Source organism: Chlamydotis macqueenii, chromosome 2 (assembly GCF_036417535.1).
Source record: "Chlamydotis macqueenii isolate bChlMac1 chromosome 2, bChlMac1.mat, whole genome shotgun sequence".
NCBI classification, from domain to species: Eukaryota; Metazoa; Chordata; class Aves; order Otidiformes; family Otididae; genus Chlamydotis; species Chlamydotis macqueenii.
This window is the reverse complement of record NC_141557.1, coordinates 125,278,215-125,294,576: the sequence shown is the minus strand read 5'-3', so window position 1 is coordinate 125,294,576 and position 16,362 is coordinate 125,278,215. Positions and strand designations below refer to the sequence as shown.

The 16,362-nt window shown below is 39.1% G+C and overlaps 1 protein-coding gene across 2 annotated transcripts in view; it reads right to left on the bottom strand.

Moving 5' to 3' along the window:
* Positions 1-16,362, bottom strand: part of NKAIN3 (sodium/potassium transporting ATPase interacting 3) — a 380,195-nt gene that overhangs the window by 197,343 nt on the left and 166,490 nt on the right. For both annotated transcript variants that reach the window (XM_086740868.1, XM_086740869.1), the window contains exon 2: positions 3,593-3,730. In XM_086740868.1, the coding sequence (XP_086596994.1) occupies positions 3,593-3,730 (138 nt within the window). The remainder of the gene's footprint in view (positions 1-3,592; positions 3,731-16,362) is intronic.

Here is a 16,362-nt window from a genome sequence, read left to right as displayed (position 1 = left end):
ACAGTCCTATATCTTAAGGTAGCCTGCTACTTTTGTGTTTATCCAGCTTCTATTGCAGCCCTTGCTGAGATACATGGGTCTAGGCACCTGCACCAAAAGCCTACTCAGTTGTGTCTACAGAACTGCAGAACTGTGATCTCATATTTGACTGCATTATAGATGTGCTTCAAGTTAAGATCCTAAAGGTAACACATTTATCCACTTAATTTACCATTACTGTTGTTCGTTAAATTTTGAGAGAAGAGAACATGACATATGCAGCACAGGATGGCAAAGTGAAAGATTTTGTGTGATTTCTCTTGTCAGGGAAACCTTCAGGCACAGCCTCCATTGCATGGAAGATAGATTGAAGACCTTCTCTTGAGGTCAAACCAATGACCCTAGAGCTGGTCAGCTTAAGTCAAGATGCCCATGATTCTACAACAGAATATCATGGGGACAATTTGCAAGCACATGCGCCAGATCAATTTTCTGTAGACAGTTTACACAAGTAGACTGTGCATTTGACTTGATTCTCTCTTTACTTCATTTTTTTTTCTTATATCCCAATGGGATCATATGCACAAGCAAAGCTAATTTCCAGGGAAGTCTTAAGGAAAAGACAATGGATACTAAGCATACTTTTCCTGAAGTGTTTGGTTACTTTTCCAGTTAAACCGAATTTAGCTTAATCTAAACCAGAAGCTTCAGTAAGCAGAGTCTATAAAAGTGTGACTCAACACATTTATTTTGCCAAAGCCACAGAACCAAATTCTCACTCTTATGTGGGACACCAACCACTAACAATCCCAGGGGCTTAGATACGGCTGAGGGTGCAGATACGGACTTGGAAGCCCACACAGCTTCTCAATGAATTTGGAGTCCAATACACTACTCAGAGCCTGGGTAGGAATCTCTCTGCATACTGTGTTCAAGCAATACTGTAACTCAGGACCCTCCTGAAGTTTTGCATTAAAGAGACTTTGTATTTGAAGCCAACAGGAGAAGTTGACTGCTGTAACAGGTGTAACGTGGTTTCATAGGGTTTCAGAAGCCGAGAGGCAGTCTATGTGCTTCCTTGGGAGAGGCGCCTTCAGATTCCCTTTTGCCTTAGTGAAGACAACCTGGAGCTGGTGCTGGTATGGGTCTTTGCTGTCTGTACCACTGGCTCCTTTAGGGCTTATGAGGACAGTTGGCAAAGCCCAGATGTGGTTGGGACAGCCCTAGGAAGCACAGCTTCTGAGGAGCATGTATTACAGGAAGATTCTCAGACTATAGCTCAACGAGCACTTTAAGTTGGTGTAACTTTGCACTGCTCCAGAAAGATTCCATACATTTTTTCCCCTTCCTCTGGCTACTTGCTCCTATTTCCCCTCTTGCATCTTCCCCGCTTCTGCTGGAACAATCCTAGTAGTGAAACAGGTCAGAAAGTTGTCTGCCACTTAACACCAGAAAAGAAAATGGTTGCTTTTCAGCTGGATCTCTCCTGGTTTGATAGTTTATCAAGTGGCTGAACTGACGTTTGTGCTGATGCAAGCGAAGGCATAGCACAGGGACTGAAGGCAACAGCTGAGCAAAGGGTGGATTATTGCTCACGCTGGCTTGAGGTATTCACTGAATTCAGCCTGAGGGTGAAGCTAGAAGAGGCTGAGCTGACAAGTTTGTAGCTTGCAACAAGGGAAATCTTGCATCTCTTTCTTTCCCCTCCACCTCCACACTGCTGTTCATGACTGCACAGTCCCAATCCCTGCCTTATGCTGGCCCTGGCACCCATTGAGAACCTCACAGACTGGATTCAGCTCATCAGTCTAGCAAGAAACTCTCCACTGTTTGCCAGGTTGGTTTTCTGACAGCTTAGAAGTGGAAGTGGCGTACTGAAGGGTCAAGTTAACTGCTGCCAGAATTGGTGGAGAGGGTTTGGAGAAGCATTCAGCCAGGGAGAACAGCGGGAATAGGGATGCATGCAAGCCATCCTTTTCTGCTGGTGTGGAGTTGTGAGGCTCTTTCCAGACAACTCGTATACTTTCACTCCTCAGACTTCAGGATTTGACTCAAACTATTCCTACTTCACTGAGAACTTTATGTTAGTAGGGATAGAAGCTGCTCTGAAGTCTTGACCTTCCCAAGTAGCGAGTAGTATTTGCACCTACTGTACCTTGAACTTTTAAATATATGCTTAAAGTTAAATCAGAATGTGAGTTCAGTTAAATCTGAGGATAAAGTATCTTGTCGGGGTGTTTCTTTCTTTAATTATAAGTTTTCTACATCTACTTTAAAACAACTTTAATATAGTCTAAAATGTTCATTTACATTGGAGAAGATACAGAAACAGTCAACATCTGTCGTGTTTCATTTGGAAACAAAAGCAGTTCTTCCACCACTGAACAGCAGTGCTGAACCTGAGGTGCAAGAGATTTTATGGTGTTGCACTTCAGACATTAATTTCCTATGTAATTTTACAGATCTTTATCCTCACTTGCTTCCAGTATCTTATGTACAAAATGAAGAATGTGAAGCAGAAATGTGAGTCATCAATATGTGGATGTATATACACTCCTGCCCAGTTCTCCAACCACAGGTAATAGATAAAACTCCTATTATTTACATCAATCCATTTTCAATTATTTATAGTCTCCTTGTGAAGCTTAGCTAATGTGAGTATAAAGAACTTTGCGTGCACTTTTTTTCACTTTTTCTTTTAAGACATGACAAAGAAATAGAGGATTCCAGGCTTGACTTGAAAAGATGAAGCTTTTCAAGTATTTGTTAATGAGTTTTCCCCAGTAGACATTTATTTCACTCTTTTGTGAGGAAAAAAAAAAAAACACTTTAGCCTCTTAAAATCCATTACTGACAACACAACTGAAATGTTCCAGATACAGACACTGCCAGGTAAAGACATAATCATCCATTCAGAAGAGACTGTGGGGGAGGTAAAGGGATATTTTTGTTGGCAATTTCCTTCACAGCTTTGGAAGTCGTTTTGTTTTTCTTTTTTTTCCTGTCTATGTTGAGAACATGGGATAAAAATCTATGAAGCTTCAAGTTACAAGCATCAGAGACAATTTACAACAATGTAGGGTCAAGGCCATACATACAGGTCTTCAAAAAGTTAGATGTGAGAAGGAAATTTCTTTGGAACCCATGAGTCACAGGACCAAATAAATTTATATAATCCTTGCTTCTCCCTGTTTAAGAGGGCAATGTAGCTAACTATAACCGGACCATTACAAATATTTTTTTTTAATGACTATTGATTCTGCTTCCCTATTGCAAAGAGAATAACAATTGGTATTTCTTTTCTTAATTCATGCATAGTCTAATTTTACATGTCCCCATGACCCATCAAGGTTTTTAATTCTTTAAAGAATCTTACAAGAACTTGTATCACAGTCACACTTTTGGTAGCACTTTCTTTAGGTTACCCATTCTTGATAGCTTCCAAAATCTCAGAAATGCCACTCGGTCATCCTAAATTTGCAAAAAGACATGGAGACCTCTAAAGTTTCTACAGAAATACCATCTGGTGTTTTTAGACCAAGAAAATTCTGCTTAGCAATGTGACAGGTTTTAAAACTAATTAAAAAAAATATAGATAATAAATGAGACTTACCACGACTATATATCGAGGTCTAAACTGGATGGTTCCAAACAAACCCAAAATGACAACTATTATTTGTAGGAAATTGCCAAGGATAGGAGCCCATTGGAAACCAAGGAAGTCAAAGATCTGTCTCTCTAATGCTGCCAGCTGGAAGAAAACACATAAACAGAACAACCACTTTTTAATTATGGGTAAGATAGAAGACTTGGCATTTTGTTATTTGCACCAGGCTTCGCCAGGCAGAAGTATATCAAAATTCTGAAACTCTGGTTCTTGAGTGTAGCCTTTGTCAGTGTTTCAGTACACTGTTATCTGAAGATAGCTACTAGTCAGTGTACAGTTCTCCTAATGAAAAAACACTTGGTAAAACTTTAAGAAAACACTTGTAAACCCCTCATATAATATAAAACTGCCTTCACAAATCAAGTTTTATTCTGTTCTTGAATTCTGAAAACTCTAAGGCTTGACTATTTACTTAAATACAAAATTTGTCTTAAACAGAGGCTCACCCAGATTAAGCAGAACCATGACAACTCTGCCATTGTTACTGAAGTATTATTATGCTCCCTCCCTTCCCCATGTCTTTGTTTTCTTAGATTTAGTCTCAACTAGGCTTTACGGCAAGTTACACAATCTGTTCCTTAAGCAGAGAGATTTGGGCCAAAAAGAGCAGCACAGGCTCAGAGGAGACCCAGATGTGGCTGTTGGGTACATTCCTGGAGTTCCCTAATGCAGGAATTAAGGAAGACTGCTGGGACCTCCTAGCTACATGAGGCACGGAGATAGGCTCAGGGAGTGAAAGGCTGCAGAAAATGTTGGAAGACCTTGGAGGAAGCTGCTTCAAAACCAACAGAGATATCTGCACTCTGCCAAAAGCCACTAGGTTACTTTGGGCAAGTGCAAATCAGAAAGACACAGTGGCAGCCTAATGGCTCTCTTCCCACTGTCCTCATGGCATTTCAGGGGTGGATTTAGTTGGGTGTGGAAATGGAGGAAGCTAAGAAGAATCAACCTTTATCCTTGCATAAGCATGTGGTTATTAGGTAATTCTGAATTTCTGAACATTAAGCAAAAAAAAAAAAGCAAAAAAAAAGCTAGATTAAAATTCTTCTGCAGATACATTTGCTACTCATTTTTGACAACTCAGTCTACTGTGCTAAAGATACTAAAATCAATTCAGTAGCACACTTGAAGTTTAAACTTGGTTCAATATTTTTCCAGCCATAGCAAGATATTTTTGAGCAGCTAAACAGAATCCTACTGAGAAACAACTGAGTTTCCATGCTTGCTAGAATTTATTACACATCTACTTGGTTTTACTACACTGTTACAAACCCTAAAATTTACTGAAATATGCATTTAAAATATTTATAACTGAGACAGATGGAGTAAGCATGGCCCTATGAATACCAACTAAACTATACTAATATGTGGGTATTTCACATAAAACATTTTATTTTACACATAATGGCCAGATTCTATCCTTACCTACAAGATGGTGCTAGGTGTCACTGAGAGCATAATCGATCTTTTCTGTACAAAAATCATCCCTTACACCGGTCATTGAAACCACATTCTCTATTCTGAGGTTAATAAACATGATAAATCCAAACAATTAACGAACAAAGGTTGAATCATCAACTTGGTGCAGCTCCTCTGCAATCAGTGAAGTTACATGGATTTCTATCAGCTAAACATCTGGCCCAGTATATATATGAAATGAAAAATTATTACACAGCAGACTGTTAAAATGATATTATCCTCTTTGACATGTAAGATATTCCTGTCTTAACAGAAATTATCCTTTTTGTAAATAAGGGAGAATCTCAGAGGGAGCGCCACTCCCATGTGAGTGATGGTCTTGGCTCATGTAGCACTAGCTATCTACCTTACTTTTGTCACACTTGGCCCTTTCTTCTTTTAACTCATTGTCCATCTGGATCAGTAATTTGTTTTCTCCCCTAGATGTGGAAAAGAACTACAGAAGTTAATGACCATATCCAGAAAATGACATATTTACATTGACTTCAGATGGAATTTCAGTGCCTAATGTTGTGGTTGTCACCTTCATGGAAGGACCCAACCTAACTGGTACACAAGAACAGTGACCCCAACATCATTCTTGTAATGTCTTCACCTTTTAGTAGACACACAAACATCACAATAATGATCTAGTTGGGACTTCACTAGGGACATCTCAGAATCACTTACTTTTTCTAACACTCTCTAATGCGCTCCCTCAAGCAATCAGGTGACCTCACATTTGGGAATATCCCTGCCTGTAGCTTCCCTAAACCACAGGATATATCACACAGTACAGTACAAGGGTGCCCCAAATACCAGGTGTGGGATGGTAGAGAGTTTCAAAAACTCTTTGGCACAGGTAGAGCTCACAGTTTATGGTATTAGCAACAATACACCAGAAGTCCTGTCCTGTATCACATAGGAAGACCTTTATTACATCCATTACCAGAGCCAGAGCCTGTTTCATTCCCACCACTACAAGTGGAGATCTTCCAGGGTCAATAAGGAATCTAAATAATTCACAGACCACCATTTTTCAGAGACAATGTGTCTTCTTCCTGGAGCCTCGACATCACAAAACTGAGCAGAAGATGGCATTGCCACATCAGACTAGAACCTTCTTATCAGCCACCTCTGCCCTGACATTCATTGAAACTCTCATGTAGCCTAGGTCTTCACCTGCACCAATAAATTGAGTGTGTCCTATAATGCTTCCAACACCGAAGGCAGCTGGCTTAGGATTGCCTCCAGTAAAGTGTCCTTGGCTCTGAAACAGGGCAGCTGTGTGCAAACTACATACCTACTCACCCAAAATGGTCCCTGGGCATGGGTCAACTGTCTGGGAAGACCTCTGGTCACAATGAGCCCAGTTAACATGACGGAGGACTCTAACAACTCACTAGAACTCACAATGGCATGACACTGCCTGGCTTCTTCCCCAGGCCCAGGTGAATTTGCTGGTGTAGAGAGCACAGGGCTTGGCCAGAGTGGCTATTGAGGAAATTCATTTCACACAGATGGTTTGCTGAAAGAGATGGCTGCCCTAACAAATTTTATGTGGTACTGAAACACCAATAGCTCTCTGAAAAACAAGAGCCTGGAGCACAGATATCAACACTACAGCACAGATATGCATGAAGCTCTTTAGTATGTGTTCCTTCTTAAACTGGTCCTTAGGAGCAATTTTCTGAGCTGTGTAGATCAGCACCTTAAATGCCTGAAAGACATAGTACTGCAATGTCAACGAACATAGCTGCTGCACTTTGCCGTCAGACCCATGTTAATAGGCTTGGTACTCAGCTCATGGGGAGGGACTATTCAGTAGGGCCTGTTGCTACAGGACTAGGGGTAATGGTTTTAAAATAGAGGGACGCAGATTTAGATTATATATTAGGAAATTTTTTTTTACAATGAGGGTTGTAGAGCACTGGAACAGGTTGCCCAGAGAGGTGGTGGATGCCCCATCCCTGGAAACATTCAAGGCCAGGTTGGATGAGGCTCTGAGCAACCTGATCTAGTCGGGGATGTCCCTGCTCCTTGCAGGGGGGTTGGACTAGATGGCCTTTGAAGGTCCCTTCCAACCCTAACCATTTTATGATTCGATGATTCTATGATCAGATACAAAGTTTGCCTTTATGTGCGCCTCCTACCTGCCAAGAAAACTCTGAGCACGTCTAGCAGGACAGGGCTCCCACAAAATAGCACAGTGGCCACAAGCATCTTCCCAAAGATACACACAAAAATGTGTATATGCACCATAGATAGACATACATGTATAAAAAATAACAGTCTTTTTATGGATTACTGTGGTAAATGCACCCACTACAAACACAGAGCAATAAGGCTCAGTTTCCTCTCCTGCTGCCTACTGAGGTATCCATTCCTCTCCTCCCGCTTCCTATCCATTAGGATACCAAGGCAGAGAGATTCTCCTTGAAGCTGTGTCACAAGCCAAAAAAACCTCCTTGTATTTAGTGACTCAAAAAGAGAGCACAAGCAGAAACATGAGTCTATAGCCTACTGCTTATGGCAATTATCCGGGACTGGGAGAGTTGCTCGTATTTCTCGCCTGTAGGACTCGCTCTTTATTTTTATAGAGAGTGGCAGCATGCAAACCACTGAAGGAGTCCTTGGAGCAGGATGCCAAACATCCAGCACCATTCCTTCCCCACTAACAAGCGCTTTCACCATCAAACTATGCAGTCAGGCTTTCCTATGCTGCTAAGCCTCGTTCATTTTGCTCCTGTCGCCAACACAGAGTAATTTGTCTCATCCCTAAAGCCCACAGAATACATTAGTGGGGGAAAAAAATCTAAAGAAGAAAAAGAGGTAGGAGGTATATCTATCCTGCTCAAATTGCTACTCTCTTTTAAATTATAAAATCTTCTTGCAGATAGCTCATGTAGAAGATAAAAAACTAATAACTCATGATAATGGCAGAGGAAACATATTCAGTTCTGTTTTCTTTATACCGTGAGCAATATGCACTGAATAGAGAAAGCACATCAGTGCTGCTGTTCTTATGTCTAGTGTTTCACACAACAGAATCCCCAGGTAGAGGTGAAGGCCATGGGCTTTTTAGCTCTGTGCAGATGAATAAAAACAGTCCCTAACTCCCTTTGTGATTCAGGTCATTCACTGCACAGAAATAATCAGACTAAAGGGAGGGAAGTGGGTAGCTGTGCACAACGACAGGCTGTTTTTACACAGATAGGAAGAGCCAGTACTATCTGTGTTTGCACAGATCCAAAGTCTCTGTAGCCAGAAGCGGCCACTTGACTAACCCGTGCCACGTGGTGCAGCCGGAAAGGAGCAGACACTGTGACAGATCATTTGACTCGGAGTTATGTGCATGTGAGTGCTTTGAAAAGTTTCACCAAAAACATTTTGATGATAGAGAGACTGTTTTTCTCAGTGAGAAATTTTCCCAAAGGATTTTCTTCTTTTATCACCATTTTCAGATTCTTCTGAAAACTGACAAAAAAACCCTGAACCCTGAAGGCAAGGCAGCAGCTCCCGAAATTAGCTGGCTCAACTTCTCCCGTTGCTAGAAGACAGATATCAACTTAGTAGGGCAGAGGAGCTCAAGGCTGGAGAAATGGGATGTGCTTGATGTGACTGAGCTCCTCTGAGGGTATACTATCATATCACTTTCCCAATAAGCACATGTTGGGGAGAGACTGACACCTCCACTACCCGTGATAACTAAGACAGCAAAGTTTGGGAAAGTCCATCATAAATTGTTGCTTGATACTGATATTTAATGATTAACATAAAAATGGAATGAGAACTCAAACCTTTATTGCAAATAAAAGAGATAGGCTGTAGGTTTAGCAAATTAAATACTAGAGGTCTGGTTTTAGTGAAACCTGCGAGCAATTGTGTGAGAAATTTTCACGAGAGCTTATAAAAATCTATCAAAGTTGATAGGAAATAACATTTTCTTATCATAACAACACTTGGAAAAGGAGACATTATATTTCTTAGTAGTGCTGCCAAGCGAGCATTTTGTTATTTAGTCATCGTCAGCACCGACAATCTTGTAACATAAAGTGCACAACTCAGGAGACTAGGACTAGCAGAAAAATGCTCCAGTGGGACTGTATCGGATCACTTAATGAAGATGTGCCACACTTGTCTTGTTCTTTTACCTCTTAATTTCACTAAGTCTATCAAACATTTGCAGTGTCCCTCTTTCTACGGAGTGCAAGGAGAAGGTACTAAACTGCAAGACTGGGCTGCATTAAAGTCACATAAGTTGAACTTTCTCTTCTGGCCGTGTCCACGCTCTTTCATGTTAAGAGCAGTACAAAGTTCAGGTGAGCTAATCTGTTTGAATTTTGAGCTTCTCCACCTAGATGGATCAATCAGATGTGCAGCACATTTGGAATATCCTGAAGAGATGAAATAGGGCAGCTGTAGCCTCAACGCCCCACATGCTTCTTATGTGAAGTAGTAACAAAATAAAGGGTGAGGCAGCAATCAGCAAAACTGCATAGGATCCACAGAAAGAAATTACCAAGACATTCCTAGTCAACAAAGAGATTAAAAAATATTTTTGAGAGCAGACTCCAACAAACTCCCTATGGAGTAAACCCCTCCTCTAAATGCTATCATACTTCAAAATACACAGCTGTCTGAGTGATGAACCACCACAGCAGAGTTAAGAAGTCAACTTTTCAAAATGAGTGTAAAAACTCAATTTTCTTTTCTGTCAGAAACCTCATGGATAACAGTCAGTTTTATTTTAATGGGAAAGCTTTCATAAAGGACATGTTAGTTTGAGATTAATAAATAGGTCTACATCCATAACAGAAAGAGACACTACATCAAGAAAAACAGGTTTCATACATGACAGATAATTTTAGATGAGAAGAAAGACTTGCAAATGGCTTGATGTAAATATAAAAATACAAAACTGCTTAATATAAAAAGAAAAGGTTAATGATATATAGAAATATCTTCCAGTTGGATAACCTATAAATTACTGAGTTTACAAAATTAGGAAAGTATAATCAATTCTGCATTTGACATTAAAAAGCTGCTTCAATTTGTTATGCAAGACAATCTCTAGAAATTATAATCACCAGAAAAGTATCCATTCTATACCAAACAAACTTGTGTTCAAAAAATCTAACAGGAATCACAAAATTAAATACTTAATAACTGCAGAGCTGTAAAACTATATAGTTTTGAATTTTTTTTTTAAATAAAAACTATTATAAAAACTAGGAAAAAAGATATAAACTATTATCCCTTCCTAAATGGACACTGATTCCCCGGCTTTCAAAAATGAAAATAGTATAAAAAAATGGTGAAACCAAAAATTACAGTCCAGAGCATTCATATTCTAAGTTCAAGTCAGGAATTATCTGAAACATTTGAATTATGCATGTAAGACTCAGAGTTGGTTGATGTTGCTAATAAGTATCACAGGAAAAGAGCCAGGGCACAGCTCGTCATCCATACTAACTACTGCTCCTAAGGATAAAGATGTTTTCTCCAAAATTCTCTGCTTTATCTTATTGCCATAAATTTAACCTGTGGCTTCAGAAACAGTTTCCTGGACAGGAGGAATCTCTGAGGACTGTTGCTCCTTTTACCATTACCACTAGTTTCCACATCCAGCATGCTGCACTGAATTATAGACAGTTCAGTCCAGTTTGGTAGATGCAACTGTTAAAAACTGAACTAGTTCCCATCCCATCCCATCCTCTTTCTCTCCTTTCTTCTCTCCTTCCCTCCTTTCTTCCTTCTTTTTTTTCCCCCAGATCACTGCACATGCCCAGAAAGCTACACACTAGCCTAAGGAAGAGGGCAATGATCAGGCAAGAATGGAGTAAGCAGTAGTGGTTACCTTATAACCTGGGTACTCAACCGGAATAGAGAAGACCTTGGATCAAGGTCATTTTTAGCACTAGCCACATTTGACTTAAACTCTGTCTTCACGTTCCAACACTCTTTCTTTTTTTCTTGACAGCTATTCCACTGAGAAAACATTTTTGTAAAACCTTGGGGCAAACGCACAATGTTCATATAATTCTTTTACATTATTTTTGAAAATACATACTTTTTAATTTAAGGGGAAAAGACATAAAAAAGCTACCAAACTGGTCTGGATAAACCCCCGGCACTGAAGAATAAAATATTGACTTACCAAATGCTAAAACCTAACAGGTTAAGCAAGAAGAAGATTTAAAAAAATAAAATTAAATTAGTTGCATCAAAGACTGACCGATAAAGCATAAAACACTTCTATACAAATCTTATACTCTTACTGTAAGTTCAGAATTTTACTTACAAGCTTGACTTCAGTAAGAAGGAACGTAAGATTTAACATGAGAGAAATGCCAGGTTTGTAATGGAGGGAAGAACATTTACATTTGAAGTGGAAGAGTGGTGTCAGATGATCGCTCTTGGCTAAAGAATGCTCAGCCCTCAACTAAAGGTTACAGCCTCCTTACCTGTGACTTACCATCTTTCAATAGAGGCTTCATAACCAAAGATAAGTGTAGTCTGTGTCAGAACGAATTGTTAAAATTTGACTTATATCACTTCTTTATACCTTTGGCGATGGTTAAAGCAATCATCTGATCACAGGGAGATTCCCATTAGATTTTTAACGATCTGAACTCACTTGTCTAGGTGAAATACTAGCTTTCAGGTGTTTTTAAGACGGTAATCCCTTATAATAGCTCACTAAATACATTTGTAAGATTATGTGGCATGAAGGTTATTGAATTTCAGGTCAGGTCCTGAGTAAATCACTAATGTTTATAGAAAGTTCAGTTTCATGGAGCAAAAGAGAAACTGCTAGCTTTCTGACAAGTAATTGTCACAGGGAAAAAAAAATAAACCAAATTATCTAATATCAAAAGTGTTTTTGCAGTGTTTGCTAGATATGTAACTGGATGTCAGTTGGATAGCTGTAAGACTGGATAAAATGTAATGCAAAAGAAATATATGTGCTCAAAGAGCTCAGTAAAAGAACAGTAGCGAAGGTTAGCAAAGGCTAAAGCATAGACAGAAAGAAAAGAAAGGCAGATATGAAACAAAAACTGTCCGTTTTAAGAGAATCTGTGTTCCCTTTCAACAGTGAATGTCACTCTCTTTCAACTATTCAAATCACATATGAAAATATTCAGAACTAGGTAATCGTCTTTCTACCATTCTTGTAAGAGCTTTAGTGAATGATTTCATTGGAGGATGATGGTAGTGATAGTACATAATACTGCAGAAGACATCGTATTTTAGCAAAATAATTCAAAGTATTTTTTTCTGAGGAAACAAATGTGTCACTCATCAACACTTTACCAGCACTTCTTTGATAATTGCTTAAGGAAAAAGACAGATAAGTCATGAGCAGTATATCTTCAATTATTTTTGAAAGCCAACATACTGTACTAATGTCTCAGAACCAGCCACCACTATGGCAGAGAAGTTGATCTCATCTGATAATTTGGTCTGTAGTCTAATAAAGAAAGCTAGTAAATGCCAGATCTTACAAATCTATAAATGTAATTATAAGATACTGAAACGCTTGTCTTCCTTAGCTTATTTTCTCCACAGCTTAACAAATATATTCATATTTTTAATAACTTTAATATTATTAATAATATCAGACAGGCACAAAACAAAGGTAATTCTTAATGGAAAAAATGTTTCCCTAATTATATATATATATACCACAAAAGCCTGCCAGCTACACCAGTGATGTGCACGAAGCATTTGACTGATGGATTTGACATGAGGGTGTCGCACACTTTCACCAAACTGAGCATGAGCCTCCAGTTTTGGCTCAAACAAAACTCCTGGAAAAGTCAAAAGAAGTTGTGACTGCATCAAGGCTGCAGGACTTGGCTCAGCAAGGCAACAGTAAATTATTTAAGAATCTCATCAGCATGGAAGGAAGAGTCTGTTAATATTTCCTCTGCAGGGCTGCCTGACTGTAGTGATAGAAAAGGTGGCATCAAATAGTCACACTTCCCAGAGCACTACGGGTGCCAGTGTGATACACCCAAGGCTGACTGCTACATCTGTACCAAACAGACCCTATAAAAATGCAGTTACAGTCTATGGGTAGCCAAGATAAGGAAGAAGCCAACTATTGAAATAAAACCCCATAGCGCCAACTTGTTACAGCACAGTGATTTAAGATTGAATTTCAACCCTCCAATGAAGCTGTAACTAATCCCAAAACACTAAAGTCAAGCCCCTTGGCTGGTTGACCTATACAATCCTGCAAACAGCTGGAATGAATGTGCTCATAATGGCATTTAAGACTCCCTTGGTTGTTTCATTTAAATGCCAACACACATACAGCAAAAGACAGTGTAAGAGATGGTTATAGGTTAAAGATCTTTAAAGATTTCTATCTTATTATGAATGATGAAGTCCATGTCAAACGATACTAGAGAAAAGGGAAAAGCAAATTAAATTTTTTTCTTCTTTGTGATTATATCAATTACATATGCAGTGGCTTTAATCCAAAAGAAAGCTTTTATTTGCCACACCATTATATGCCTTCATATCTTCAAATTCTAACTTCTTGTAATTGTAAGAGCGGTTTGGGTTTTTTTTGTTTGTTTTTGTTTTTGTTTTTTTTTCATTTATTTGCACATTTGAACACATCCAGTAAATCTGTGTGCCTTTAAAGGCTTCCTCAACTGCTGGTTAAGAAATGGTGGGGTAAAGCACTTAATGACTAACTAACAATAGTGAGAAACAAACATGTTTACTACTACATTGAATTCCCAGGGCATGGCAGGTTACAAAAGGAGGTAACTGGTGATAGCAGCACTTGATAAAAGTGATGCTGCCAGTCCTAGATCCCTCCTAGATTCTGATGACAGCCAAAAAAAAAAAGGAGAAAAAAAGAGAGAAAAAGGTGGAAACAGTTCCTGCAAGATCTGTACCCAACCCATTCCCAGCATGAACAGAAAGACTGTGACTCTGTGAAGGGAGAGAGGCTGAGATGGGCACCTAGACTGCAAGGCATGAGATTAACTGAAATCCCTGTAAGGTAAAGAGATAAAACAGAATTTAGAGCCTCTAGTAGATGAATGGCATGCTCCTTCTGGCCAAAGAACAACACTCTACTCTTATGGAATACATCAAAGACTCTTTAATGCCCTGTAAACCCTTGGGTTTTAATGTAGGCTCCAAAAGAAGACAGAAATTAAACCAGACTGAGCTCTCCTTCCATGACATGTTTAGAGTTCACAAGGAGCTGGACAAGTTGGACAGTTTGTTCAAGGTCTGAGTTTAACTGAATCAAATTGTTTGATATGACCTTTGGCATAAAGCATCAAATGGCACAAATTGACTTATGCCAGATCTTGTAAAACATGTTTCCCACAGGATGGTGCATCTTCTATTAGGTTTTAGTTTGTAGTTCCAAAGAGGTAGTATATCTTAAATCACCAACGCTCTTCAGGCAGAACAAAGTATTAAACCTAGGCAGCAAAGGGATAAAAATCATGTGCTGCTTGCTACTTCTAATTTGAACCACAGCATAGAACCTCTTTCCACAGCAGGAAGGAGTTCAGATGGCTGCCTGAATACCTTTTCCTTTCTTTCCCCAGAAATCCTCTCTCTAGTGCCTTTCACGTCCCAGCTATGTAAAAACAGAAGAAGGAGAGACTGCATCTGCTTAGATTTGCCAGATGCATGAGGGAAAAACAAGTAGTTTAGCACAGGCTCAGACATGAGCCTGACAACATATCTCAATCGATCCTTGCATTGCAGTTCATTCACTTGCTATCAAATGCCAAGTCCAAGTGTACTAGAAACAGTAATGGATCCTTCAACTTCTTAATTGCATATGGGTTTGATGAGAAAATTCTGATATTGGAGCATTTCATGTTGCCACATAAAATAGAGAAAAGTCCTTTCTTGTTTACAGCATAGCAACAATATCCCTTCACCTCATGAGTTATTTGGCCAAGAGGAAGTGTTGCGGTGAGGACAGAGGATGCACTCACTACTTTCTCATGCTGAAAAGGCTGTCACTTTTTTTTCTTTGATGTGAGAAAAAGATATCTAGTGAGTATCAAATTGACCCGAGTCTGTTCAGTAGTCTGCTTTACTGTTGTTTTTTTTTTTTCTCCCTTCAGAGCTCTGTCTCATCCTCACAAGCAGCCCAGCTCACTCCTTTGAGGCAAGTCAAGTGAGACTATTCATGACGTAATTGAGCAAGTCCATTTATACTGCTCTTAGGAAGGTAAACTAAAGTAACTGCACCAACAGAATCTAAGGCAGCAACATTTAGAGCAGATGTCCAAGTCCATTGCTTGAAAAAAAATAAATACAAAGTTGCTCTTTGATCATTCTTCTGTATAATCAAGAATACCTAATGCTTCTAGCAGTTCTACCCACTGTATGCTGAAATCCTGCAAACTCTCAAAACATAACACAGGATCTGGACTGGCATATAGCAGCTTGCATCTCCTAATTCCTATGGATCTGGGTAACTGGCTGGATGTGAGCCACCAATGGTTCTATGTGGAATGCCCTTTGCACTAAATCTTTTTTTCTCTCTTTCAGGTACCATACTTTAGTATCAAATATCTGATCATGCAGTCTGCACACATATACAGCATCCCATGAGCATCCTCTTGCCAGCTGCTATCAACAAAAAGTAGGGCAACTGTTTTCTTTTATTTTTCTAAACTCTCCCACTAAGGGAAAGAAAAGGATAGGACTGAATAGCAGCATGATAAATTATTTTGACCTCATGTTATCTAAAGTAATTCATCAACAAGGTTTATAGTATAAATATCTTCCAACAGGAGGCTATATTTAACAAAGCTTTCTATGTTGTCTCCAAAGCTTTTCCTGCTTCTGTGAAGAAAATAACAAGAAAGAAGAGAATGAGTATTAAATTCACTGAAATATGAATCATAGGTTTATAAGAGAACTGGGAAGAGAAAGGTACTGTGTTAATGTTCAAATTAGTCTTAGTGGCTGACATATTAATCCTGTTACCTTGCTACTTTAGAAATAAGAATGCTAAAGAGCACTTAAAGTGTATGTAAAAAGTAGGGTTCAGTGCAATATGGCTGTAAAGATGTACTCAGTGCACCATTTCAACACATTCTTAGGGCAGGCCAGTAAGCTTAATCATGTATGAACAGACCTCTATTCCCCTAAATAGGGAACGGCACATATGTGGCATACAGATAGGTAGGCTAAAAGGGCATTTATGGCTCATTGAGACATATAAGAACATTCTGATTAAAAATAATGGGAGGTCT